The following is a 26,926-nucleotide window of genomic DNA, read 5'->3' on the forward strand; positions in this document are numbered from 1 at the left end:
AAACAATGAGATTAAAAATATTTTTTTTTTTAGAGCACCCAATTATCCTTTAAGAAAAACTATCATATTGACATGCGTGTGTATATTACCTTGTGGAAGTTAGAAAATTAATTTTCTCCTCTTCTCTAAATACAATCAAACTCTTAACAATAGAAGATTATGTTTATGTTTTCAGAGAAAAAGGAAAAAGAAAAAAACGCTTACTGATGCTTTGCTTGCAGGAGAGGCTGCGCTGGTTTGCGTAGAAAGATGTGGAGTCCATCCTGACTGTAATGCCTTTTGCAATCGCCTTGGTTACAGAGGAGGCCAATGTCTTCCACCAGTTTACGTACAATGTTGTTGCAATCGGTGATGGATTTCTCTTTATTATTAGTGGCAAGACAGTTGTTGTGATACCTTTCTCGAGGAATAAAACAGGATGGTTATAATGCCATTCTCAAGGAATAAAATTCATTATTCGTCTCTTATATTTTTTTCACCTTGCTAACCTTTGCTGTGTTTTATTCCTAAATATAAATAAAAAAAAAGAAAATATGAGAAGGTATAGAAAAATTACTAGATTGGTGTCCAGTGCTATGATGCAGACTAGAATAAAATGTATTTTAACATAAAAATAATAATTAAGTATTATTAACATGTTTTCGGGTTCAGTTTTATCATAATCAGACTAAGTCTAAAAAAATTCTAATTGAGCCAAAATAAAACCTAGTTGGGTTCAGTTTGACCAAGTTAAACTAAATCCCGTATTAAACTAGGTTTGACCTTGGTAAAACCAGGCACCAAAGTAATCCAGCCAAGCCCATGTTAAACTACATTCGATCATGGTCAAACTCAGCCCAAAAGAAGTGCAACCAAGCCTAAGGTGGGCTCGGTTGGGTTTGGTTTGACCGGGTCAAATTAAATTTTATATTAGGCTAGTTTTGATCAAAAAAAATCTAATTGAGATTTGTTTTGATTGGATCGAATCAAGCCTTAATGTTGGGCTAAGGTTTCACCGTGGTCAAACCAAGCCCACAGGCTTAGCTAAAAATCATTATATATTTTTTCTTATTTTCTTTTTGAACCCTTGTCATCGAGTCCCCCAGAAACGAAGTTATGATAAGAAGGTATGGACCGAGCCATGGAGGAGAGATGTCCAAACAATTTGACCTGGCACTCCTCAGCTCACTTGCTATTCAGGTTAAGCCTCTACGGATGAATTGGTAAGCTATGGAAGCATGGAGAAAAAGGTGCACAGAATGTGATCCAATTCTCCCGGAAATTAAACAAAGAATGACCCGCGAAAGATGGATCACCACAATGGAGGTAACCGACCAGAGGGCTGAGAAGCATTCCAGAGACTGACAAGTGGAAGTGGTTTCATTAGGACCTGTGAAGTAAATTAACCTTGCTGGTTTTCACTTGGAAAGGAGAACAACAATCAAAAACTAGCTTAGCATATTTAGCATACCAAGAAGATGTCAACCCTGAAAATTACTTCGATGCTTTCCAAATTCCTTACTGCCAGAGGGAAAACGACAAGCATTGGGAGGCCGAGCCATCGTGTTTTTGTCACTGCCACTTCTAGACCACTGCAAGTGAGTTGCCTGTAATTTCTGGCATATATAAACATGTTTGTGTGTACCTGTGTGTCTGGACAATTTTGTTCAGTTTTTTGTTCACAGTCATTCATATTTTATACCTTAAAAACGTGTAAGAAAGAGATTAGTTTTCTCGTACAAATTTTCTTCAATTCAATAACATTCTTGGATTACGATACATTGGTACAACAATGGCATGTTCCACCAAACCCGTAGAGAAGACAATGTGTGTGGTCTCTAACCAATTCAAATCCTGAAATCCACGCACTTTTTTCACTGAAAATTACTAAGTAAACAAACGGGCCATGCTTTTGCTTAACTAATTAAAACACATCATGATCGATCATTCATTTTTATAACTTGTGTATGAAAGATTCGGAGTATATAGTGCTTTTTTCCTCCAAAAAACTTAACAAGATCTACAGGACAAAAAGGATAAACAGACAGCAGAGGCATGTCAGAGTGTAACAGAGGCAGCAGAATCAGTTAAAGATGGTGCAAGATCAGTGAAGAAAGCTGCTGAAACTGTAAGAGCAGTGTTAATGAACATCATCTGTACAGAAATGTGCATATATATATAGACTTCAATCAAAAGAACGTATTAATTGTGCATAAATTATAGAGAATATTAATAAATCTGTTATTGTTTTGTGCGAGATGATCAGGTGACAAATATGAGTAAGGAGGTGACAAAAAAAGTATCTGACACTGCAGAAGCCATCACAGACAAGGCTGCTTCAATTATCAAGGAAAAAGTAGTTGGCAAGTAGATTGATGCTTGCTGTCATGATCAAGAACACAAAGAGACTAATATTTTCATTTCTATTAGTTTCTTAATTCCTTCAACTTTTTGTAACTTGCCTTTTCTCAAGTTGATAAATGTTCGATTTTCTCTGTTTTTTACCTTCTTAATTTAATTTTCTCTGGAATACTAACGTAGACATTATAATAAACTAAAGACCTTAAGCTAGATGAAACGCCTCTTGCGACGTTCGTGCATGATCTTGGGTTTAGATGCTCTGTTTCTGCTTCAAAATATATTAGGGCCAGGTGAGCTATGGCTGTATCATCAACAATATCATATTATACCTAGAACTGAAGTTGCTGCAATAAACATGCATGGGCCGGCAACGTTTAGTGGCACCAGGACATGGCTAATTAAGTGATCCTAGGTGGGAATTCTGTGAACGGGCAGACACTACATCATCTAAGCCGACGACGTCCATGCCCAATTAAGTGATTGAGTTGAGAGTTATTACCATCTGTCATTAGAAACACCATATAAAGACAAAGTAACCCTGCAATATATAGAACAGACGAGTTACATTATGCGGCAATATACAAGATGGTGCGCGCGCTTCAGCATTGCCAAGTCTCCCCACTGCCTGGCACCGTCTCTGAGAAGTCACTACCTTCAACCTTTTTTGATCTTATGTATTTGCATATTTTTCCTATCCAACAACTCTTCTTTTTTGAATTCCCCACTTCTGAGGATCATTTTCATCAATATGTCATTCCAACCCTTAAGCATTACACTTTCTGTCACTCTCAAACACTTCTTCCCTTGACTGGAAACTTGGCATTTCCTTCCAATTCCAGCAAGCCTGAAATTCGTTAAAAAGATGGCGACTCGGTCACACTAATCTTTGCTGAGTGTAGCAATGATTTTAACCATCTTGTAGAAAATTATGCTAGAAATGCATCTGATTTCCATTATCAGATGATCTTCTAGCTCAACTTCGCCAGGGTCCATGTCAAACGACACGCTGTTATGGTGCTACCATCTCAAATTTCATATATAAGGTCATGATCAGGAGGAAAAGAAAAACTTTTAGTGGTTACTACCATGCTACGATGGGGCTCCTGTCAGAGATCTTAAAAGGGCTTGAGCTTGAAACTATTTTTTGGTGGCCATATATATTTTTCAATTTCTCTACCAGGAAGAATTAGCCGACCATTAGGCCATGAATAAATTCGTCTGCTAAAGTCGTACACTCATATGTGTCGTAGTTTCATGTTAAATTTACTTTCTCACTTCTTTTTTTCTTCAGTCAATAGGCGATCTCTAGCAACTTTTCATTTCTTATGAGCAAGTTTTCACTCTTCCTTGCGCGTACATCGTCCTTTTTTGAGTCGGCCTCACTCTGCTTCTCAAACATTAAAAAAAAGAAAGCAAACTCTCACCCAGACTGCAGAACACTACTTTCGATCCGATAATGATATTATTAACCAAGCAAATCAGGGGGGAGAATGAAGTCAAGTCAAATATCTCTATTTTACAGGCCAGGATGAGCCTAAACTCGATTACGGGAAGGCAACTAACTAAATCTGTCTCCGTATTAAATTTCAAGTACAAGAGTTAACACTGATTTCCAATCAGGCCAGACCCAATCCCATAAAAGACTCTAAGATCCTTCACGGGCCTTTTTCCTTTTCTCTGATAATTTGAGACCGAGTAAAAATTTTTAGTCCGTCTTCGTAGTTATAAATCTCAATCTAACTCATAAATTGGTTTAAGATTAGAGCTGCTTGGGTTGAATAGATTTAACACCGAACCCATTTCTTATTCAATCTTATTCGAGATTAAGAGGAACTGTGGACCAATTTATGTTTCAAAATTTGAAAGACGCATCTTCTAGATTGCAAATATTGATATTAACATGAGTTTCAGATAATTAAAAGAATAATTTACATTGATCACTAGTTTGTTTTTAAACGGTAATGGTGTCGTGTCATGAAATAATTTCGCCTAAAAGGGCAAGAAGGATGGCAGAAAGGACCTAGCGAAGCAACGAAACCGGGGTTGAAAGGAAGCATCAAAAGTGATGAGCAATGTCCAGGTCTTTAGTTTTTTTTTTTTATTATTAACGTGATTTTTCGAGCCAGTTTGTGCGCACCTCAACTAATCTCACAAATCCTGAAATTAACGACCATGTAAACCTTCAGTGGTCCTGAGGTTTGTGAGACTTGAACTGGTGATCTCTAGATAACAAATCTAAAACCTGACCAGTTGAGTTACATCCCTCAGGATTCCAGTTCTATAGTTCTTGATCTTGCCAGTGATGATCGTGGACTCGTGGTCTATCTCTTGAGGCACAAAAACTCAAAGAGCAGCTGCAGATCAATTATCCAGTAATAACAAGCATAAGATGAAATTATGAGGCCATGCATTGGGCCACGTGGTTGCATATGATAGTGCAAGACACAAACTACAGTCTTCACTGCTGATGATAGTGCAGTCCTTTCCAGGCGTAAAGTTGTGCCTTTGCTAAAGTAGCTCAGCAGTCTAAGATCTTTGGAAAGGTACAAATGGACTGTGTGCGAATTTGGAATCTAATTCTTCGATGTTAATTGCCCAACTGGGAAATGAGAAAAAGGTTAAACCCAGACCCCGTTTATGCACGGACAGGGTGCCTGTTCATGAAGGGAATCAGAGACCCAACCCATCATGAGACCCACCCCATTGGAGTTTAATGGTCAATCCAATGACTTGATGTTTGAGTCAGTCAATCTTTTGTGAACTTTCCACTTGATAATTCCTTTCTATCCATCCTAGAAATGTCTTAATTTGAATACTCTTCTCACTACTCAGCTTTCTATACTCTCTCCAGTGAACCAGAAAGCAGTCCCGAGTCTTTGCTCAGCCAGCAGCAGGGCCCCTGGGAGAAACCTGAGCAACTAAGAAGAGATGCTAGCTTGGTGCTGGGGTCCAATAGACATGGCCTTAAACCAATCAATTAAAGACCAATTGTCCAATGATATGATGTAATGTTTATCCATCTGGTTTTCCAAGAAGCTGATCACTTATCCTGTAATTGTATTGATCTTTATTCTATCACTGTCTATGCTATCTATAAATTGGGACTTAAGATTTGTAAGAAAGCAGAAGTTATTCAGTGTCAACCTGACCCTTGTGGAGCATTACAATACCAAAAGCTAAAGCCTGCTATTATATTGGCTCTATTCGTTGTACTTCATGTAGTAATAACGAATGCTATTGACGTTTCCATCTTTACATTATAAAGAACAAAGAGTTTCAAACTGACGAAACATATAAGAAACAAGCTTCTCCTCTACATAGTTTTGTGACCATTCAAATTTCTCACTTGAAACCTGTTTTGGAGTTAGAAGACGATGAGTATAGTAACGAGGAAACAGAGAAACTTGAGTTTTTGCTCTTTGGATACAGACTTTGCGTTACTGGCTTTGATGATGATGTTGCTGGAACTACTCCACTCGATTTCTTATTTTCTTGATTATCAGTTGCCGGTGATCCCTTAAGGAGCACGTCAACCTTTGCATACTCCTCTCTTTCATGTTTGATCTCCTTAAGCATTGCAGCCACGTCTTTCATATTTGGCCTTTCATCAGGGGATGAATTTACACACAGCAAGGCGATGCCTAATGCTTGCATCATTTCTTCAATTTCTGACGCCGGTCGAGGGAGTAGGCTTGGATCTAACACTTCAATTCCTCCCCTCTTCTGTCTCACCCAATCCACCACATGTAGTCCATCTGGTATTGTTGGATCAATCGGTTGCTTGCCTGTCAAGACTTCTAATACCACCACACCATAGCTATAAACATCACTCTTTTCTGTGATCTTCATCATGTATCCATATTCTGCGTACAACCGAGAAATATTAGTGCAGGATTGTATATATCAAAAAGGACATATGAGAACTGAACTGTAGCAAGAGGACTTACCAGGAGCAATGTATCCGTAAGATCCAGCAACTGTATTGGATGACCGGGCAAAGTCACCATCATCAACAAGCTTGGCAAGGCCAAAATCAGCAATGTAAGGCTCAAATTCAAGGCCAATGAGGATGTTATTAGCCTTGATATCCCTATGAACAATTGGAGGGACACAATCATGATGCAAATAAGCAAGACCTTGAGCTGCTCCCAGCAAAATTTGGTATCTAAGTTCCCATTCCAATGCATTTCCTGTTTTTTCATGGAGGAGACTACCCAAGCTTCCATTAGGCATATAATCATACATAAGCAATCTTGTATTTCGATTCCAACAACAACCCAAGAACCTAACAATGTTCTTGTGCCTGATGGAACCAAGTGTTTTCACCTCTGTCGAGAAGGAATCACGGACACTACATTTTTCATCATTGCATCCGTTGGATGCAGCCATTGTATTTGGCCAAAGTTTCTTCACTGCAATTACTTCACCGTTGTCCATATCAGCACGATAAACAACCCCGGAACATCCTTTCCCAATTACGTTGGTATCCACCAGGCATCTCAGTACTTGATCGACCGAGAAATTCAATTTCTGGAATGGAGTGAATTGCCAGGGCCATGAATCGCCCAACTCAGAATCATCATCATCTCTGATTGTTCTTCGTGCCCGCATAATTGCAATTGCTCCCATAATCACCATTGCTACAGTCAATGTGATCAACAAAGCAAGAGCTAGCTTAAGCTTTCGTGATTGCCTTGTGTCATTCTCATTTCTTGGTAGCCCTGTCCTGTCAGCATCCTTCAAGAAACACGAGTCCCGGATTGAAGAACATAATCCTTGGTTACCTACCAAGTCTGTCGGCGATAACTGTCTAAACAGCTTATTATCAGGGAGATAACCGATGAAGGCATTGTAAGATATGTTGAGAGAAACAAGGTTGTCAAGCTCTGCAAGTGGACTTAAATGTCCCTCAAGCTTATTATGCGAAAGGTCCAATATTGACAGCATAGTCAGCGAAGATATCTGAGGTGGGATTGGTCCTGTAAGTCGATTGCAGCTGAGATTGAGGGCAATTTCAAGAGTTTCAATTTGACCCAGTTCCATTGGGATGCTGCCAGTGAGCCCATTGCTGCTGAGATCAAGCAATTGAAGACTAGATGATAGGCCAAGAGACAAAGGTATTGATCCAGAGAATGAGTTCCTACTCAACATGAGCTTGTTCAGTGATGTGAGACGACCAAAACTTGCTGGTATCTGACCAGTAAATTGATTAGCTGAAACATCCAGGACCTGGAGGCCGGTTAGAGAAGACAATGAATTGGGCAGAGGACCCTGTAAGATGTTGTTGCTAAGGTCTATCATTTGCAGTTCTGTGCAGCTTCCAATCTCATCAGGCACTGGCCCAGAAAGGCGATTGCTGGAGAGATCAAGAAAGTTCAAGATCCCAAGACCTCCGATTTCTTTAGGAATGGTACCAGCAATCCTGTTGTTACCAAGCCTTAAACGCACTAGAGAGCTACAGTTACCAATTTCTGGTGGTAAAGCACCAGAAATGTCATTGGATATCATGAGAAGTTTTGTGAGGTTTTGAAGTTGAAACAGGCCAGGAGGAATGCTACCGGTGAGTGAATTGTGGGACAAGTCTAGTGCTTGGAGGCTACTGCAACTAGCCAAACTTGAAGGAATGCTTCCTTCAAGCTGGTTTTGCCAGGCAAAGAACACGGTGAGCTTCGACAACATTCCAAGTTCAGGTGGGATCAAACCTGAGATCTGATTTGTGTCAAGTTGCAGTTGCAAAAGGTTGGTAGCATTTGAAAGATCGGATGGTATTGAACCAGACACGTTGTTATCACTAATCATAAACTCTTCAAGCTGAAAAAGGCGTCCTATGGAAATAGGTATAGTCCCGGAAAGAGAATTCAAAGAAAGATCAATCATTTTCAAGCTAGTACAGTTACCAATCTCTTCGGGGATAGCTCCAATAAGACTATTTTGCCACAACAACAGTTGTTCAAGCTTATGAAGTTTACCAATCTCAGGAGGAATGGATCCAGAGAGACTATTTTCGTAAAGAAACAAGTTTACAAGCTCAGAGCAGTTACCTAAATCAGGAGGAATCTCACCGGAAAGCATTGTCGTATAAATGGACAGTGTTTGCAGTTTGCTTAGCTTTCCCAATGAAACAGGCAAAGAACCTGAAATTCTTGTATCAGCCAGTCCCAAAACAGTCAATTTGCTGCAATCTGCAAGCTCATCAGGAACTTTTCCGATGATGTCTTTGTTGCCTCCAGCTCTAAGGACTTGAAGACTGGACAGCTTGCCTAGCTCAGGTGGAATATATCCAGCAAGACGGTTATCGAAAAGAAGCAGATTCTTGAGTCGAAAGCAGCTGCATAGCTCAACTGGGATTTTTCCAGTTAACTGATTTGAGTTCAAAATCAAGTTCTCAAGATTTTGAAGCTTGCCAATACTAGCAGGTATGGTTCCAACAAGACTATTAGAGCTAAGGTCAATAAACTTGAGTGAGAGACAGTCACCAATATCAACTGGGATAGTTCCAGTGATATTAGCATCAGAAATGACAAGTTTACTAAGAAAGTGAAATGAAGAGAGGTTCAATGAGAAAGGAATCTGAAGAGGAACTGACTGAATGTTTATCTCAGTGACAAAACCTTGTGGAGAGCAAGTTATGGAGGTCCACTTGCACGGTGTGGAATCAAGATTGTTCCAATTAGATAAAGAAGAAGGTATTGAAGGAGAGGAATGTAGCCAAGAAAAGAGAATAGAGGCTTCATGATTTGGTATTGCAGCAGCAGAAGCGAAAAGAAGAGCTGAGAGAAGAGTGTTAAGGATAAAGAAAGATAATGAAGTAGGAGGAGGAGGAGGAGAAGAGAAGAGGAGGTTTTGCCTCGAGCTGGGTATCGACATTTGCCTCAATTTCCAAAACTTTCTCCTCGGGTTTGCATCTTTGGGTTTTGCTACTTCTACTTCTCTCTCTCTCTCTCTCTGGGCGCGCTGAAACATTATACTTCTTTCTCTTGCTTCGAACTCAAACTCAAAACAAGTACTATAGTGTTCAGCACCTTTGCCTAGTGATGCAAAACCAAAGCACAAACAAAACCGTAAACAAAAGAAAAAATAACCCTCTAAGATATCATTGAACAAAGTGAAAAACCAATGCCTAGAGATCAACAAACTGCTGCACCACCTCCACCTCCACCACCATCACACACCCTCACCTATAGGATCCCACTGGTGTCTCACCCTCTTTCTGACATACAAAAAAATAAATAAGGATTTTGCTGGGAGGGTTCACGCGCAGAGAAGAGAGGCACCACATGGGCACATGACTTTTAATATCTTTCTTTGTTTATTTGCAGAGAATTGTTTAATTTGTATTATTCAGCAGAGAAACAGGTTTGGCTTTATTCTAGTTTAGTTTCTTAGACTCCATTGCAAATAAGTATATACACATAGAAACTGTAGTAAAGAAATGAAAGTGTGTGGATAGCGTGTTGGTAAAGAAATAATACTATGTATAACATGAATCTTACATTGAACATGCCTTTTAAAAATAGCTAATCTAGGGTATGCATGGGAAAATTCCCTTATATTGACCATGGATTGTATTCTATGTGCTATTAATGTTTTTTTTGTATCCATGTAGATTAATCTTGTATTGTAATTATTATCATAGTTGTTAAACCTATTCAAGATTTAATATGATTATAGCTTAGGTTAGTACTGGAATATTAAATCAACTCAAATTAATTCAAAATGATATTGTCATGAATTTTTTAACTAAAATAATGTTTTAACTAAAATAATGGAGCTTTGGATAAAGATTTTGAAAAAATTAAAATATTATTATTTTAAATTATATATATGTTTGAATTGGCATGTCATCAAATCAATCTTAGCAGGTAGATCATATTTAATAATTATAATTTTTAAATTGAGTTATGTGGAAACAAATAGCATTATTTGATAGTAAAAAGAAAATGTTGTGGCAAATATTCCTTTTGAAATCAATTGGATGGTTGAGAGTGTAATTGTAGTTGCTTTTTAAAGTATTTTTTACTCGGAAATGTATTAAAATAAATTTTTTTATTTTAAAAAAATTATTTTTGATATCAATGTATCAAAAAATTTAAAATAAATAAAAAATATATTATTTTAAAATAAAAAATAAAAATATTAAATTTTTTCAAAAATATTTTTAAAATACAAAAACAAACTCTCGTTGTTTTTAGTTTCAAAGTTGAAGAACTTTCAACGTCCCTTAGCTTGGGACTTTCCCGATGGTTTTCAGGCCAACTCCATTTTTGAATATCATGTGAGGTTTCAAACGGTTTCAAGGCGGTGGACGTTCAACATCAAAACTGTTAAGAAAGCTTCAGGCAGAATAGAAAACTTCTGAATAGTAAGGATCAATCTGGGATTTTCTATACTTAAAATTAACCAACTCTTGATCGGGGGAAGAAGCGATGGAGATTGAAGAACCTCCTCTCGTCTGAACGGGAAACATACTTAAAGAACGGCACAGTAAATCACCAGATAAAATCGATCAATCCATCCTAGAATATTGAAAGGTAATTACTTAACAAGTGTTTGTCAAAAAGTTCCCGACCAGATGAACAGGGGGGCTTGATAAAGTATTTAGTTCTGTCACCACCAAGATTATAAGATACATAATGCATTATGGACCACTTAATATTAATTAGTTCTCTAGTGCCAAGAATTTCTTCGAGGATAGAGAGTGTGCTAAATACATATTTTGATTTCGAATTCTCGTCAAGACAGAAAGCTTAGTACAGGGTGTTACAAAGAAACCTGTCCTCGCAGTGGTGTACCGCTTCACTCATTTTAATTTCTGGAATGTGTGTTTATTTCAATCGTGGAGGTCGAGTTTTGTGCGTGAAATCTATAAAAAAAAAAAAAAAAAAAAAAATAAGAAAGATTAGTTTTTGTAGTTGAGTTTTGTGTATAATTGGATTGTATCGATCACAATCCCAATCATAAAAATTAAAATAAACACAGTATCAAAAGTCTCCTCTCTATATATATATATATATATATATATATAAATAAAGGGATTTGTTTTGCAGAAAAACACAAATCAAGTTTGAAGTCTAAATTATATTTTTAAATCCACTTATCTATAAAAAAAACCTCAAATTCAAATAAAATATTTTCCAAATCATTTTGTTTGATTCGAGTTATCAAATTATAACTCCAAAAACAAAAATACTTTTCAAAAATACAACTCTAATGTGCAATCTTACAACTAAGTTTGAAGTTTGATGGGATGCCCAATGCCATGTTTGATATTGTAATCCAACCATGCTTTTAAAAATTTTATTTTTTTATATTTTTTATTGTTTTGATGCGCTGATATCAAAAATAAATTTTAAAAAATAAAAAAATAGTATTTTTATGTGTTTTCAAGCTAAAAGTACTTTGAAAAGTAATATTTAACACACTCCCGATAACGGTTGTTTTTTAAAGTAATATCAGTGCATTAAAACAATCAAAAAAATATTAAAAATTATAATTTTAAAAAACACAATTTTAATTTTTAAAAAACACAATTTTAACACGTTATAAAATTGTTAAAATAACATCTGATGGGTTCCTTGGACATGCAAACAGTCATCTTTAACTTGCACTGAAAGTAACAAAGTGTGATCAAGATGAGGGTACGATGATCACTTGTTCTACAAGCTTGAATAGTGTAAGATCATGCGCAGTACTAAGCGTGGGTAAGTAATTAATCTACATTAATTAAGCAATTTTACAAATATTAACCTTATTTTAAGTTTGATTTATCTGCATTTTACTGTGTCCAGTCACGCTCTAACCGAGAAGCTACAGCCTACATGGGTAGCAATATTTTTGCTTTAAAAAAAATTGACCTGACAAACATATATTTAATAAGTAGGAGCATCCTTCGAACGAAGAGATTAGGTAGAGATCACAATCAGATCCAATGTTATTAATTTGTGTGTTTTTAAATTTTAATATACTACAGGAGCAGCTCCAAAATTTCTTAGGATCATGTATTTCTTTATGTTTACCTCTGGAGAATAAAGACTTTTAGGAGAAATAGTTTTTTTTTTGTGTTTCGAATAAATTTTAAGAAATTTTTTTATTTTTTATTTTTATTTTTATTTTTATTTTTAAATTGTTTTGATGTGTTGTTTTAATGTTTTGATATTAATAATAAATTTTTAAAAATAAAAAAAAATGTTAGTTTAATATATTTTAAAATAATATATATAAAAAAAGTCAAGGTCTGCCTGCACCGGCATCTTCAGTACTGCGAGTCACCAATAAAGTAATATATTCAATTTAATGAGGGACTTGAAAAATATTTAACTAATCAGTGTAGTCAATTTTGATTGATAGTCAAGACAGTCCTCTCTTTTATTTATTGCCACTTGATACCCACTTTTTTTTTTCTTTTTGGTGTACCAACCCACTTTATATGCGTAGCTTCAACGGCTACATTTAAACAATTTTCATAGTTAATTTAAGGGTACGGATGCGCTAAATAAAAAACCAAAAAAAATATTAAATTAATTTTTCAATGTTTATTTTACATATTTCAGGAGGAATATTAAATAAAATGTTAAAATACTATTTTCTTTATAAAAATATCAAAACCTTATAAAATATTATTCATTACGAGAGTGTTTTTTTTACTAGTTTTTTTTTTCTAAATCTATGTTTTTTTAGTTTATTTGTATAAAATTATCATGATCTTATAACTCGTATCATGGGTTTGAAGAGTTCACTCAGGTTGATTAAAGTTGTTTTTTTATCTGTTTGTTAGTTGAATTCTTTTCAATTTTATCTTTTAATATTTTGTTGATTGAAAATTACCCGAGTTGTTTTTAGACCTGCAAAATCAACCAAGTCATATTAAATTATTAAAATAGCTATATATAAAATATATTAAAATATAATTAGCTTTCCTAAATAATTTATTTTTCATTAGATACAAATAAATAAAAAATAATATTTATATTATTTAGAAAACCATATTACTAATTTACTTCTTTTTCTAGATATCATTTCCCCTTAGGAATCTACCAACCAGACAAGATTTTAATTAATAGTCAGAACAATCCTCTATATAGCTACTTGATACCCTTTTTTTTTTTTTAAGTTGTTTACCAACCCACTCTATATGTGTAGTTTAATTGGCTATTTGTAAACAATTTTCATAGTTAATTTGAGGGTGGGGAGTTCAGATTTGTACGTATAACACAGATGAATCATGACGTGTTCGAGTGTTATGAACAGGGAGGGACTGGTTTAGTTAACTAATCTTAGTGATTAACCTGATGAAAAACATGGACGGAGGGGGGCTTGATGCAATCCAAGACATAGATTAAGAGATTGATAATCATCTAATAGCTGGTACAGTAGTAAGAGTTTGAGATTAAAATATTTGTTTCCAATGTGATTTCAAGTTCGAGCTACATGATTGTTAATATGATAATCACTAGAGGTTTACATGGTTATTAACTTCAGGAGTTGTGGAATTAGTTGAAATACACGTAAACTAGCCCGGATATCTACATTAATGAAAAAAAATCAAATTGTTAATGACCTATCATAATAGCAGAGGGATCTCCCATAATTTTTAGCCCAAAGTTCATGATCCATGTAAATGTTGACTGTGGTCACAAGAACAAGCCAAGGGCTAGCCATCATGAGGCCAGGGAGCTCCAACAAGGGACAAGTGGGTCAATCTTACACCCCACAATCATCAAAAGAAGGGGAAAGGGGAAGGAAACAAAAAGGAGAAAGAAGAAGAAGAAGGCAACCTTAATTGTGGGTAAAATAATTTAAAATCATGATATGAACTTGGAGCACCGGAGTCGATTGGGGATTTTAGCTTTAACATCAGCACATCCCTGATTTTGAGGCCATATCACGTGAGGAAGGGAATCCAAATTCTGTAGCCCACTAATTGCCTGACCTAAACCAAATCCTGTTTCACAATCTTATATTATTATATGCCATAAACTATACTGTATAATTATAGTATATTGTTATTATATGGATAAAGCAAATTATTTTGTTCCATGTAAGCCTTGATGCCCCCTCGGATTGTTTACTTTACTTTATTTAGGACCATAAAGGGCCAAAAAAATAAAGCTAAACGGCGCAGCTTCAAGCCCCCTGTTTCAAGGGTCGTGGCCTCGGGAAATCCCCCAATGGGAATCTATACACGTTTTTGTTTCTGTCACAAACCTCACAAGTTAGCCCGACACCAATGGCCAGTGTTAACTTTGGAAAATGGTTGGATGTGGGTATAAATAATATAGCTGGAAATAAGGGTGAGTAAGGAAATTAAAAAATTAATTAAATTTAAAAAACTGAAAAAAAAAATTAAACCATGAAAAAAAATCAATTAAACCAATTAAAATATTTTTCAAAATATTTAGTTCGGTTCAGTTTCACAAACCTGAAATAAAAAAGCCAAACCAAACTGAAAAAAATAAAAAAACCGAACCAAACCGAACCGAAATCGAACCCATTAGAAAGTTCAAAAAACAATATAGTTTTTTGTTTTTAATATAAAATAACCGAACCGCAATAAAACTGAACCGAAACCAGTCGGTTTGAACCTGTTTTGGTTTTATTTTTTGTATTTTACAAAATTTTAGTTTGGTTGTTTTTATAGGTAAAAATCAAATCGAACTGAAAATGATCACCCCTAGCTGGAAAACATGCTATGAAGAGAGCACTCACACTATTTGGCTGGTGGTTGACTGGCCCAAGGCCCAGGTCACCGGGTCATTCCAGGTCGACTCCCAATCTTTTTTATAAAATAAAATAATATTGTTTTTGTTAAAAAAAATAAATAGTTAACGGGTTGTGACTGAATTTTTGACCAGGTCAACTCAAATTTTTATCTTCCTCTATTTCTCTTAAACTCGACTTGGTTTCAGCTCTAAATCAGCCGGTTCATGAATCGACCTACCCGGGTCTTAAAACCATTCTATCTGGTCTGAGTAGTCACCGTTGGATTAGGTTTTTATTTTATTTTTCTCTTCTGGTGATGTGATAAAAGAAAGCACCCACACAGTCACACTCGCTCGCTCTGGTTAATACACTTGACGAGGTCCGGCGTATCACCAAGGCCTTCTATTACAAGTGGGCCTGGGCTGGGTCAATGTGTCGTCAATGACTTAATGACCTGGTTTATTATTTTTGGGTTTGTGAAGGCCTCTTGGGCCTATTGGAATAGGTTAGAACCTTGATTTCTGTGACCTCCTCTTCCTCTTCTTTTTTTATTTTTTACAGTAATACATGCTATGGCTCAGCTGCAACTACGTGGATCTTTTTGCCATATTCTTAGTCCATTAAGCATCTTTGGACTCGATTATTGGGCCTATTTTTTTCCCTCTGTGTTCAATTAACGAATCCATTTCTCCCTGTCGATTACTTCGGAAAAGCAATGGAAATGGCGGCGGCAAAAGCAGCGTCTGGGGTGGTGGTGTCACGGCCGCTGACATTCGTGACCGGAAACGCAAAGAAGCTTGAAGAAGTCCGTGCAATCTTGGGCCAAACCGTTCCTTTCCAATCTCTCAAACTTGACCGTACAATCTCTCTATATACATATCCCTGTCTCTCTGTAGAAAATATAAAATTTATGCTTCTGGGTTTGATTGTTGTTGGCGTTTACAGTACCCGAGCTGCAAGGAGAACCTGAAGAAATCTCTAAAGAGAAAGCTCGTTTAGCTGCCGTAGAGGTACAACATGTACTATCTCTGTGTGTGCAATTTATTTTTTTGTTATGTGTAAACAAATATATAATGTTTGTATTTCTATTGGAAATTGAAGGTGAAAGGGCCTGTTTTGGTGGAGGATACTTGTCTTTGCTTCAATGCCTTGAAGGGTCTTCCAGGTACTAATGACCTTGTTTGTTTGATAACTTGTTCGTGTTTATTTATTTTTGTATGATTTTTTTTTCCAGTTTATGATTTTTCGTGCATTTGTTTGCAGGGCCATACATGTAAGTTGTGATAATTTTTTTCTTCTATTATCAAGGTGAAGTTTCGTTCTTTTAACAAGCCTTCTGATTATGGATTACATATCGAATTGCATTTCTTTTCTTGTCTACTTTCATAAATATCGATCAGAGGAGTTTTAGAATGATTGTTGATGGGAGGGAAAATAGTATCTAGGGAAATTCCAACTTGATGAAAGAAGGCCAAACATGCCCAAATCATACTCCCGTGCTAAGCTGAGATTTCAGTGGTTAGCATGGATTATCCCCATGACTGTATTCAGAACACTTCACCAGAGCCATGAACCATCCCATCTTTCCAATATTAGAAGGAATGTGATGTTGAAAAGAAAATACAGTCGCGAGGAATATTTCATTGGTTAACAGTTCAGGATTAAGATTTCTTGGATCTTCTCAAGCGCCTGGATTAAGCTTTCAGTAACCTTTTCTTCTCAAAAGATGTTCTGTTAAGTTGTTTAATCTTTTTCTAAAGAAGTATGATTTATCCATCATAATAACATGCAAATAGGCCGAGGTAACAGTGTTGACATGATAATCGACTCTGTCAACAGATATAACTCATCTCTTCACCTGCTTAGAATGTTCATGAACACAAAGGTTCCATTTTTTCATTTTATATGCAATTCCAACCTTGTTCTGTTCATTGAGGTAGAGTAGAAAGAACTGGAGGGGGTCATTTTTTCCTAATACTGCGTTGCCCTTGCCACATTAACTCCTCCAGAATATCTAAATGACATAGGAGATAAAGGTGTTTGATGCTCAACTTGCCTTATGCTTTTTGCACACCTCGTCTTTCGTTTTTTTTATCCTTTTGTGCCTGATGACTTAGAAGATCTTGCATGATTCTACCTCTTCCCTTCTTTTTTTTCTTCTTTTCAAAGGAAGATTAATGAGGTCTACGATTTTTGTTTGTATTTCTTTGTAATGATATTGGCAAGGTTCCTATCTCCTCTATTTCTTTGAAAATAAAAAATTATTAATTTTATCAAGCTCGACCTCGAGTTTTAAAAGATTCAACAGTTCAGTATCACCAGACAATAAAGCGTTCATCTAGTAGTTTTTTGGTAGTATTTTCAAGAATATAGTTGTAACGATCTTGTTTTGTGGTTTTTCTCTGCCATCATCTAACAAGACTATCAATTCACGCAGCAAGTGGTTTCTGCAAAAGATTGGTCATGAAGGTCTTTCTTTTCATAGTCTTTTGTTCCTATCATTTTTATGTTGTCATTTTTGTTGGTTTCTTGTACAAAACACCTTATGTCTTTTCTCCTTTCCTAGGTCTGAACAACTTGCTGATGGCATATGAGGACAAATCAGCCTATGCTTTATGTGCATATTCTTTTGCTCTTGGGCCTGATGCTGAACCAATTACATTTCTTGGAAAAACTCTGGTACATTTTCAAAACTTACAAGAATGTAACAAATATTCCTACCCTGAGTCTCTTTTCTTTTAAGATTTAATGCATCTATAATGCAAATAACTGTTCCTGAATCTTTTATGCAAAATAATTTCTAGCCTATGTTATTTAGGAGGCCACTGTGCCATTTTAATTTGAAGGGAATTATGACCGAACTTTGACTACGATCTTTCTCTTAGCAGTAACTTATCCTATGAATTTTATGTTGTGTCAGTGATGCGTGTAAGAGCTGTCTATTAATAATGAATCAGATAACTTTGTTGGTGGCTATTTCAAGAAAAAGAGCACACACATGCTGCCTTGACCCTTTTGTTTCATATAATTTCCTGGTCAGTTAATCAAAATTTTCAAATATCAAAACAGATACTTCTGGCTCCACCTTTTCCATAACACTTGAAAAATGTTACGAAGAGTTGAAGGATTAATTGCATTGGGAACATGTATCTAGATTACTTATATCTACTTCAATTACGTTTGCTATTGAGTTTTTTTTTTTTTTTCCTTTTCTTTTCATTTTTTTTTCTCACTTAGTCAAGGCCTACATCCCATTCTTAGTCATCTGAATACTTCTGGATGGATGATAATCTTGCTGAAGTTCTTGGTTGAAAAATGCAATAGTCTATCATAAGAATAAAAAAATCCTGGAAGAAGCTGCATGATGCTTTTTATTTACAATCCAGACAAATAGATGACTAAGGAAAATTCCATAAAATAGGATTTAGGAGTCACTGACTCATTGCTTTGTCCTTTCCTGTCAAGATTATTAAACTCAAATCAGGAAAATGATTTTCTGCTGTATGCTTAAGTTGAGAAATCATAATTATTTTAATGAACCAAAAATATATAATTTCAGATACAGCTATTTCTCAGGAAAACTGACAAATACTAGTTAAAAGTTTAAAATTAACAACATACAATCTGTGGCTTTATTTTTTAGGGGAAGATAGTTGCAGCGAGGGGACCTAATGATTTTGGATGGGATTCAATCTTTCAACCTGATGGCTATGAGCAAACGTAATTTTCCACTTTGATTCCTGCTGTTTTGGCCCAGTCTTGCTTGATAATTGAACCAAGAGGCAGCTAGATTATATTAATTTTCCTCTTTTACAGTTATGCAGAGATGCCAAAGGATGAAAAGAACAAGATTTCTCACCGTTCCAGGGCTCTTGATTTGGTTAAATCCCACTTTGCTGAAGCTGGATACATTTTCGAGACAAATGACTCTAAAAAGAGTGAGCTATAGTAGATTTTTGGCAGTTAAAAAAGATTTACTTGTGCTGCAGGATCCACACTTGCTTATTTCCATGATTGTCTTATGTTAGGAAAAAAGGACGAGGAATAGAGAAGGGTTCTTTTAGAGGGGGGGGGTCAAGAAGAAGGATTTCCGTCAACTGTACTGCTATTCTGCTGCGTAGAAAAAGTCAAAGTAGCTGTTTAACATATATGAATGATTTCCCTCTGAACTGAGGTGGAAAAGTAAATGTTAAAACCTTAATTGAAAAGCGAAATTTTACCTCTGACTCTCTTGGATGATCATCTGTTTTACCAGGAAAGGATGCTCTGGTTAATAGTTAATATGAAACTTTTGATATCTCATTGCAAGTGTGCAGATTATATTATTGCATGTTTGTTACCTTTTAATTATGATAAGTGTTTTTGATAAGGCTGGTCGGGTCAACCGAAGCACTAGAAACCTGGTCAGGTTAATTGGATCTTACCAGGTTAATATCTTGTTTGTTGTACCAGTGTTTTAAGACCCTGGATGAGTTCAGCTTGACATTGAATTGTTAGCGCTAGCGTTTGAACTCTGTAGCTTTCACCTCTTTAAGCAGAGATTCTCTATGTGAGCAGATATCACCAGCCTAGCGGCTTGTACCAAATGTTGCAAAAACAGGCGTTAAAATTTCCATTCCTAGGCCACCTTTTTCTGCCCAAACAAGTCAGGCACCATATGTAGGTGAAATCCAGAGTTTGGGATCATTCTATGTCTGCTTAAAAAAACAAAGGGCACAAACATCATATCCATTGCACACATTTAGTCTATTATAATGTTATGATAGCAATTATAAGTCTATATTTATGTCTAAGAAAATTGTGAAACAGTTTTGGTTCAATTGCTGGGCACTTCTATGTGACAAGCAGCATTCAATCCTACTATTCTTACCCTACTCGTCCAAGTTGTAGCCATCAATCATGTTTTTCATAATAGAGAAGTTCGCCTGCCTTAACTCTTGGGATTTCTTTTAGATTTTGTGGATGACGATCATGACAATTGACAGATAGTCTTCCCCACAATCATAAACGGACAACTTGCTATCCTTTCTGGTATTCATCTCCTAGACTTGTTGTCCTAAGATTCTGATCTTACTAGAATCTCAGGATTCCCGAGAATAATGAACAAGCAGAAAGATGCCCTCATACAATTCTGTTCATGATTTCTTTGGTAGAATTCATTCGACACCTAGAAAACTTCCTATAAGGACTAGTTTGTGTTTCCAACATTTCAACAGTTTGTCATTTTCCAGTTTGTCCATAACATTTCATTGTATTTTGAAAGGAATTCACTCCAATGGTGGAATCTGTACATTTTAGTGTGAAAACAATAAAGCCATACTGGGAATTAATGAAGCAGAGCAACGAACGATGCTAAATGTAAATGGCTAACTCTGGAGAAGGCTCTGAGATGACAGCGCTAGCAACGTTCACATGAAAACCATGTATTGTTGTTACATGTTCAACTTGGCTAAAAAATTAAATTGGCCCCATTTCTTACAGGTACAGAACTTCTCACATGCCATATGGGACCCTGACTCACAGCAAATCCATGCGTTTTTATCATCTTTGCATGTGAATCATACCTGTTAACCACCTCTCCTTCGGGTTATCCTCTTCCTTCTGTAGCCATCGGCTAAGAAGCATCACATGTTGAGAGACTTGTGCATAAATCAACAGTTCCGTTATTGCCCAAAAACCATGGTGGTGGTGGTGATTGTGAACCACATGGAAGGGGACAGGAAGTTCACCACGCCATTGTGAGTGGAGGGGCGTCAAATGTCCAGTCACTGTTTCTTGAAATGATTTATAAGGGGTTTAATTAGCTGTATTGAGAAGATCTATATGCTCTGATATTCCACCCAAAGCAGCAAGGCAGAATGTGCCGTTCTGGTGGTGGTTCAACCTTAATGAAAGTTTTGCTTATTCAATCTACCATTTGGAAGTAGGGAAATTTATAGCATTTACATTACGGTTTCAAGCTCATGAGTGATCTTATTATCATAGATGCTCTGTTGATTTAGATTCAAGATATATTTACTGAAGTAAGAAGTCGTCGCTCCTCAAGGCCCTGGCCAGCAATGAATCACGAGGGATTCCATTGGACAGGTGATGATGTTAGTTATTAGTTGGTTAATAGCTTTATATCATGTGTAGGCAGCTGGTGCTCACATGATAAAATCATTTCTACCATAGAACAAGGGATCATTTGTAAATTGCACAAGAAAAAGTAAAGATACGCAAAGCTTCCATTGCCAAAGAAAAAGCAGAAAAAAGGTAAGAGGTAAAGAACTTCATTGCTATTTCTTTGCACTCTGTAACAAAGTTTTTCCATCGACTCAGATTTGAAATCCATGGTACTGCTTGCTTGTATCACTAGACAGATAAAATTAAAAAAAAAAAAAGGAAAGGAAAGAAAGAAAGAAAGAAAGATCACAAATCATTCAAATCCTATAGACTCAAAAGCCTAGACAGTATGTGGAGATCGACCAAGACTGACACTGTAGATATAGATGCATGACTGGTAGCTAGAAGTAAAGGAGATGTGGAACTGGAAAGGGCAAAAGAAATGGAAGGAAAGAGGTGAAAGAAATAAAATGAACAACGCTTCTGCGCCTGCTCTTCTGGATAATGGTATAAGGTGTTGGTTTTCATCTGAAGCAGGCCGAGGTTGAGAAATAACAGAGACAAACTGGAATGGAGATGCCGAGATGGTATAGGTATGACACGTGTAAAAATTGTACACTTGCCAATATATGTGATGAATGCAGATAGATATGACAGAAACAATGGCTGAGACACGAGTAACAGGCAGAAGTAGCAGGACTATATAGTTGTAAGAAAAAATTAAAGGAAAAAAAGAGAGAGAAAACCAAGTGGCCTCTTTTTGACCACTTAAATTTGACTGAAAAGACTAGCACTGATGGCCCCTGCGGCAGCCAAGAACACCGGAATTAGCAGTCATTGCTCCGACCATGGAAGAAGACTTGGCACCCAAGCTTGAAGCGCGAGCATAGCTAGCTGAAGCTCCAGCCCCGGATGGAGTGAAGTAAGCTCCATTCGCCAACAGGTCTCCTTCTGACCTCCAATTCCAGCTTTTCCATTTGCCTGGAGCTGTATCCACCCTCTTTGTCACCTGGTCAAACCAATGAATCATCAATAACCAGCCTATGCAAAGTGCATTTCACCGCAAACATAAAAGCAAGGAGACAGAGAATGAGAAGAGTTAACTGGTTGTATAATACCTCCTTTGCAAAAGGGTTGGCTGGAGCATTATATCTGTTGCCCTGGCTGTTGATGGTGGGTTCTGCACTGCCACCGATGGCATACATTTCCCAGTGAGTGTAGTCATTGTTTACCACGTGGAAGTACCCATGTCTACACCTGCATAATTCATGAATTCAAGCAAAAGAAGGTTTAATTTCTTGAATTAGGCAATTTTCTCCCTTGGTCAAGTTAAAGAAACTATTTCTATATAATCACTAGTGGTCAATTATTGGGGTATAATTCCCGTCGTGTTAATTTTACGGGGCAAGTTTATAGTAATAAAGAGGTAATTTCGGGAAGCCAAAGTCCTTTCAATAAGAAAGATATAATTAAATGTTACCTTGGCATTCTCTGGATCAGTCCCTCTCCAAAATGGTTGTACGCAATGGTCACTTGCATTTGCTTGTCTCTGGTATAAGAGTCACTGTGGCCCAGGAGCATTACCTGTATTAAATGGCATGCAAAACAATATTAGCTTCCATCAACAAGAAAAATAAGTAACATTGAGAGTACCAAAAGGATCAGTAAGCTAACCTCATTATGGTGGGTGAAGTGATTGTTGGAGACGGTGATGGCAGTCGAACCCATAACAGCATCAACCAGGCCATCAGCACAGTTAGAAAGGGAATTGTGATCCACCCAAATGTGACTTGATCCAAAAATAGAGATGGCATCACCATCAGCCATTGTCCTCCATCCGTAATGAGATGGTGAGCTACGCACCATAGCATTGCCAGTGGGTTTGCAGTCATGGATGTGTAGACCATGAATGATCACATTGGTAACAAATTGGATAGTGATGCACCCACCATTAGCAATGTGAACATTGACCCCACGGCCATCTATGGTCTTAAAGCTGTTCATGATAAGTTCCTGCTTCAATTGAATCACCATGTCCCTTTTGAACACGATCCATAGAGGAGCGTCCTGGATCACGGCATGGCGCAAAGTTCCAGGCCTTGGGTTCACAGGGTCATGGTCACTAGAATCAGTAACAACATAGAAGCGACCATCACGGCCACCGATGGCATTTCTGCCAAAACCAATGCCACAGTCAGCAAGGCGCTTGCGGTTCTTGTGCCAGTTGGGGTCACAACGCCAGCAATCATCAATAGGATTGCCTGTTCCACAAGAGAAGTAGCCTAACCTCCTCCTTTCAGTACTGTTGCGGATGTTCCTGCAATCTCAAATTCAATGCTCTATCAGTATCAACATTAATATCATGAATGCTATTCAACCAAAAATTAAAGCTCATCTTTGATAATTACAATCCCATTTTTGAACTTCAACTCCGTTTCCCATTTCCAAAATGCTACACAAAATAATTTTATAATTTTAATCATTAACATTTTAATTACTATTTTGCATCAGATAATTATTACCGATTTCATTTGAACACTAAAATCTGCTGACTTTTGTGTCGGTGGAAAAAAGGCCACAGCTAACTCGGACATATGATTAGTGGCACCAGGAAACAAACAATTTGTCATATTGTGAGGACCATCAGGTCTTTTCAGTTCTAACGGGTAGAATTATCTTGGCTTAGTGTACATGACATGTACGTTGTGTTGTCCAGCTTCATACATGAATGAAGCTGTCACCTCAGATAGACAATGCGAATTAAGAACCCACATGCTCTCTGCAATCAACTCCATGAAATTTCACAAACCCATCTTCAGCTACTTGAAAAAAACCCAATTAAATAAATTGATCTGCAGCTGAGATTTTAAAAGGCCTATCAACAAAAAATGGAAAAATGACAAAAAGTAGAAAATTGGGTCTCTCCCTTTATAAAAGCCAAACTCTTTTATATATATATATATAATCCATACTGGTAGGTCACGATCAATTAAATCACAGCTACAAAAAAGCATCCGACTAAGACATCACTGGTTAAATTATGTGAAAAGGAGGTGTCTAAATCAGTCCCATGTTAAGTAAAATACAGTGACCAATAGAGATATTAAGTATAATTGTGTTCATAAGAAATCAAAATCTGTACCTATCAAGTATAATTTAATTTACATGGATAAAGAAAATATACAAAAGAATGATATTCTTGGAACACAGATCTCACTCATTCACTGCCCCTACTACAACAACTACAGTAGCTGGCAGGTAGTGGAGAGAAACAACGTGAAAAGGGTCAAAATATGAACAGCATATCAGATTTAGGAGAGGAACGTGCTGGGAGGCTGATTCCACATATTCCCATTGTCCCTTTTATTAAAGTGCAAATCCCACATGAAAGATTAAGGCATCAAGGGAAATTTCTTCTTTTTTTAAAAAAAAAAACATTAACTGGTCTAGTGGTAGTAAGTAATTACGAGAGTAGCATTTTCTAAACACCTACCATAAGCACCAAATCCTCGCTCTAGTAGTGAATTCGGTTAGATTTCAAGTGCTATGTCGGAATGTAATTAAAGGGCAATAGCAATATTATTAATTAATCGCTCCTAAAACATTAACGAGAGGGTAGAGAAAGTGACATACATCTCAACCATTGAAACCACCTCTTCAGGATCAGCAGCAACTGCTTTCTCATTAAATGCATCAGCCTCTTCTTGAGACCTAAAACAACCACCAAAAATTAACAACCTTCGAGTATTAAGTTAAATCAACCAAACCCAATTAAGGACTAGTGGAAAGGTGTGAATCCCAGGAAGGGAGTGGACAACATGTGGGACACACAACGAAAGTAATATGTACAGAGAGGAGAGTGGAGTGTGTGCATTGCTCAAGGCGTCGGTCACTGACTGCTAAGTGACACCGTTAAAACGCGTTTCTCCAGGAAAGTAAAACCACAGGGTCGACTCGAGGGCGAGAACATATTTTTATGACTAAACTGCCCTTGTTTTGTCCTCAAGTGAGCAGTGAAAACAAACGTGGAATTCGGGAAAAGGTGTGAGGGCAATATTGGAAAGCAGGACTCTTGGGGTTTCTCGTTAATCTTAACCGAGGAATCCAAAGGTGGTAGTAGTAGCAAATAACAGAATAAACGATCCAGATCTGATGATCTCAACGGCCAAGATTCCTACGGTTACTTTGGATAAATAAGAGACATCTACCTGACCAAAAAAAGACAGTACATATAAACAACGGCTCAGAGTAACCGTTAAAATTAACGTTATACCTGGCCGCCATTGTTGAGTTGCTTGAGCTCTGTTCCTTCTCTGCTTCTACATTCCTGAGAATACAACAAAAACCCATAATGTAAACATTTTAGGAGAAAAAGTAGTGGAATTGAACGGTCTCTCTCTGTTTTTTTCTCCTTCAATCTCTCTGTTAAGTTTGTGTGCTCCATTGATGAAGAGAAAGCAACTCCCCTTAGTTTTGTGAAAATGGGCATTAATGGAGTTGAATCAACAAGCAGAGAACCGAAATCTTGGTTTTACAGATTTTCATTAAAACACCATAGACTGTAGCTTTTTTTTCTTACAATCATGAGATTTTCAACCCAAAAAAAAATCAAGTATGTAAAAAATATTTCAATTGCAACCTCGAAAGAAGCTCATTGCATAACAGTTAACATAATTTCAATTTTGGCAGAAGCTGGGAGAACAAAAAATAAAAATACAAATCAGAGAAAGCTCTGTTTCTTTTAACCCAAAACGCACACAAAGCAAGCACAAAGACAGAGAAGTTGAGCAGCTAATTCTGTGTCTTGACAAGAGAGAGGCGCATATGTGTAAACATATACATTTTGTGCGTTTATATGTTTACCTGGTAAGAGCAGAGATCCCAACAACATCGGGTCTTGAAGTAGCCACGACACCAACGAACAACAATACAATCACAGCAGAAAACACACAAACCCATTTCTGAGGCACCGCCATTGTCATTCTCTCTCTGCTTCTTTCTCTCTCTGCGTGGAAAGATTTGAGAATAGAGAGAAATAAAAGAAAACGTAAAGGGCAGGGAGAGAAAAAAGAACCTAAAGTATAGAGTCAGAGTTTAGAGCTCCAACATAACGGCCTTCTTATAGACCCACCCATGCAGTAACAACAGTACCTTACAACATAAAAGTCTCTAAACAGTACATTTAACGCCGTTAACTAGCTAATATAACCCGTATAACGTTTTCCTTTTTCCTTTTTCTTTTTTCTTTTTGAGCTTTGACGATTGACATTACCTGCTGGTTATTGGTTAGTTGTTAGGTTCCATTTAACCTAACCTAACCCAACACAACACCCTGCTCTTCCTCTTAACCACTAACCAGGTAACCCTTCTCCCACGTGCCACTCACACACATACACGAGAATTTGCCTTCTTTTTTATGTTTATATTTGTTCCAGCTACGAGTCATATCAAAATCAAATGACTACTTCAAAAAAAAAAAATTGTAAGTGTAAAATTGTAATTGTTGTTATTTTTTTTTACATGTGATAAAATATTTGAAATAAAAAATATAAGTGTTGTTTTTTTTTTAAATAAGATAAAATATTTGAAATGAGGATTAAAAACTTGACATATATATCAGAAACTTGACAAACTCAACTATCATATGCGTTAATAAATAAATAAAAATTAGTGTTGCTTTTTCAACGTAAAGGGACAAGAGTGTACTTTTTGTTCTGTTTAAATGACAATCAGGTTAAAAATAAATTAAAATCACTATCGTTTTAACCCTTAACTAATCCTA

The 26,926-nt window shown here is 36.6% G+C and overlaps 4 protein-coding genes across 5 annotated transcripts; 2 read left to right on the forward strand and 2 right to left on the reverse strand.

Annotated features, from left to right (window-relative positions):
- Positions 1-1,339: 1,339 nt before the first annotated feature.
- LOC7478274 (uncharacterized) lies at positions 1,340-2,479 on the forward strand. The gene is made up of 3 exons (XM_002303775.4): positions 1,340-1,577; positions 2,006-2,107; positions 2,246-2,479. The coding sequence occupies exons 1-3, from the start codon at positions 1,458-1,460 to the stop codon at positions 2,348-2,350; spliced, it is 327 nt and encodes a 108-aa protein (XP_002303811.2). The 5' UTR covers positions 1,340-1,457; the 3' UTR covers positions 2,351-2,479.
- A 2,972-nt stretch (positions 2,480-5,451) lies between these two features.
- LOC7481245 (LRR receptor-like serine/threonine-protein kinase RGI1) lies at positions 5,452-9,698 on the reverse strand. 2 transcript variants are annotated; one of them, XM_024596894.2, is made up of 3 exons: positions 8,382-9,698; positions 6,288-8,165; positions 5,452-6,203 (listed from the first exon to the last, which is right to left on the reverse strand). In XM_024596894.2, the coding sequence occupies exons 1-3, from the start codon at positions 9,301-9,303 to the stop codon at positions 5,683-5,685; spliced, it is 3,321 nt and encodes a 1,106-aa protein (XP_024452662.2). In that variant the 5' UTR covers positions 9,304-9,698; the 3' UTR covers positions 5,452-5,682. The 2 variants fall into 2 exon arrangements, with proteins under 2 accessions (XP_024452662.2, XP_002304699.4); XM_002304663.4 differs by having other exon boundaries at positions 6,288-9,698.
- Positions 9,699-15,682: 5,984 nt separating this feature from the next.
- On the forward strand, positions 15,683-19,341 carry LOC7478275 (inosine triphosphate pyrophosphatase). The gene is made up of 9 exons (XM_002303777.4): positions 15,683-15,896; positions 15,985-16,049; positions 16,141-16,204; positions 16,303-16,312; positions 17,477-17,508; positions 17,606-17,718; positions 18,683-18,759; positions 18,856-18,977; positions 19,068-19,341. Exons 1-9 carry the CDS (start codon positions 15,755-15,757, stop codon positions 19,085-19,087), a joined length of 645 nt encoding a protein of 214 aa, XP_002303813.2. The 5' UTR covers positions 15,683-15,754; the 3' UTR covers positions 19,088-19,341.
- Positions 19,342-21,248: 1,907 nt separating this feature from the next.
- On the reverse strand, positions 21,249-26,450 carry LOC7481246 (probable pectate lyase 8). The gene is made up of 7 exons (XM_002304664.4): positions 26,008-26,450; positions 25,418-25,471; positions 24,778-24,855; positions 22,819-23,461; positions 22,625-22,728; positions 22,263-22,401; positions 21,249-22,153 (listed from the first exon to the last, which is right to left on the reverse strand). The coding sequence occupies exons 1-7, from the start codon at positions 26,124-26,126 to the stop codon at positions 21,932-21,934; spliced, it is 1,359 nt and encodes a 452-aa protein (XP_002304700.1). The 5' UTR covers positions 26,127-26,450; the 3' UTR covers positions 21,249-21,931.
- Between the last annotated feature and the right edge of the window lie 476 nt (positions 26,451-26,926).

This window comes from Populus trichocarpa, chromosome 3, assembly GCF_000002775.5.
Source record: "Populus trichocarpa isolate Nisqually-1 chromosome 3, P.trichocarpa_v4.1, whole genome shotgun sequence".
NCBI lineage: Eukaryota > Viridiplantae > Streptophyta > Magnoliopsida > Malpighiales > Salicaceae > Populus > Populus trichocarpa.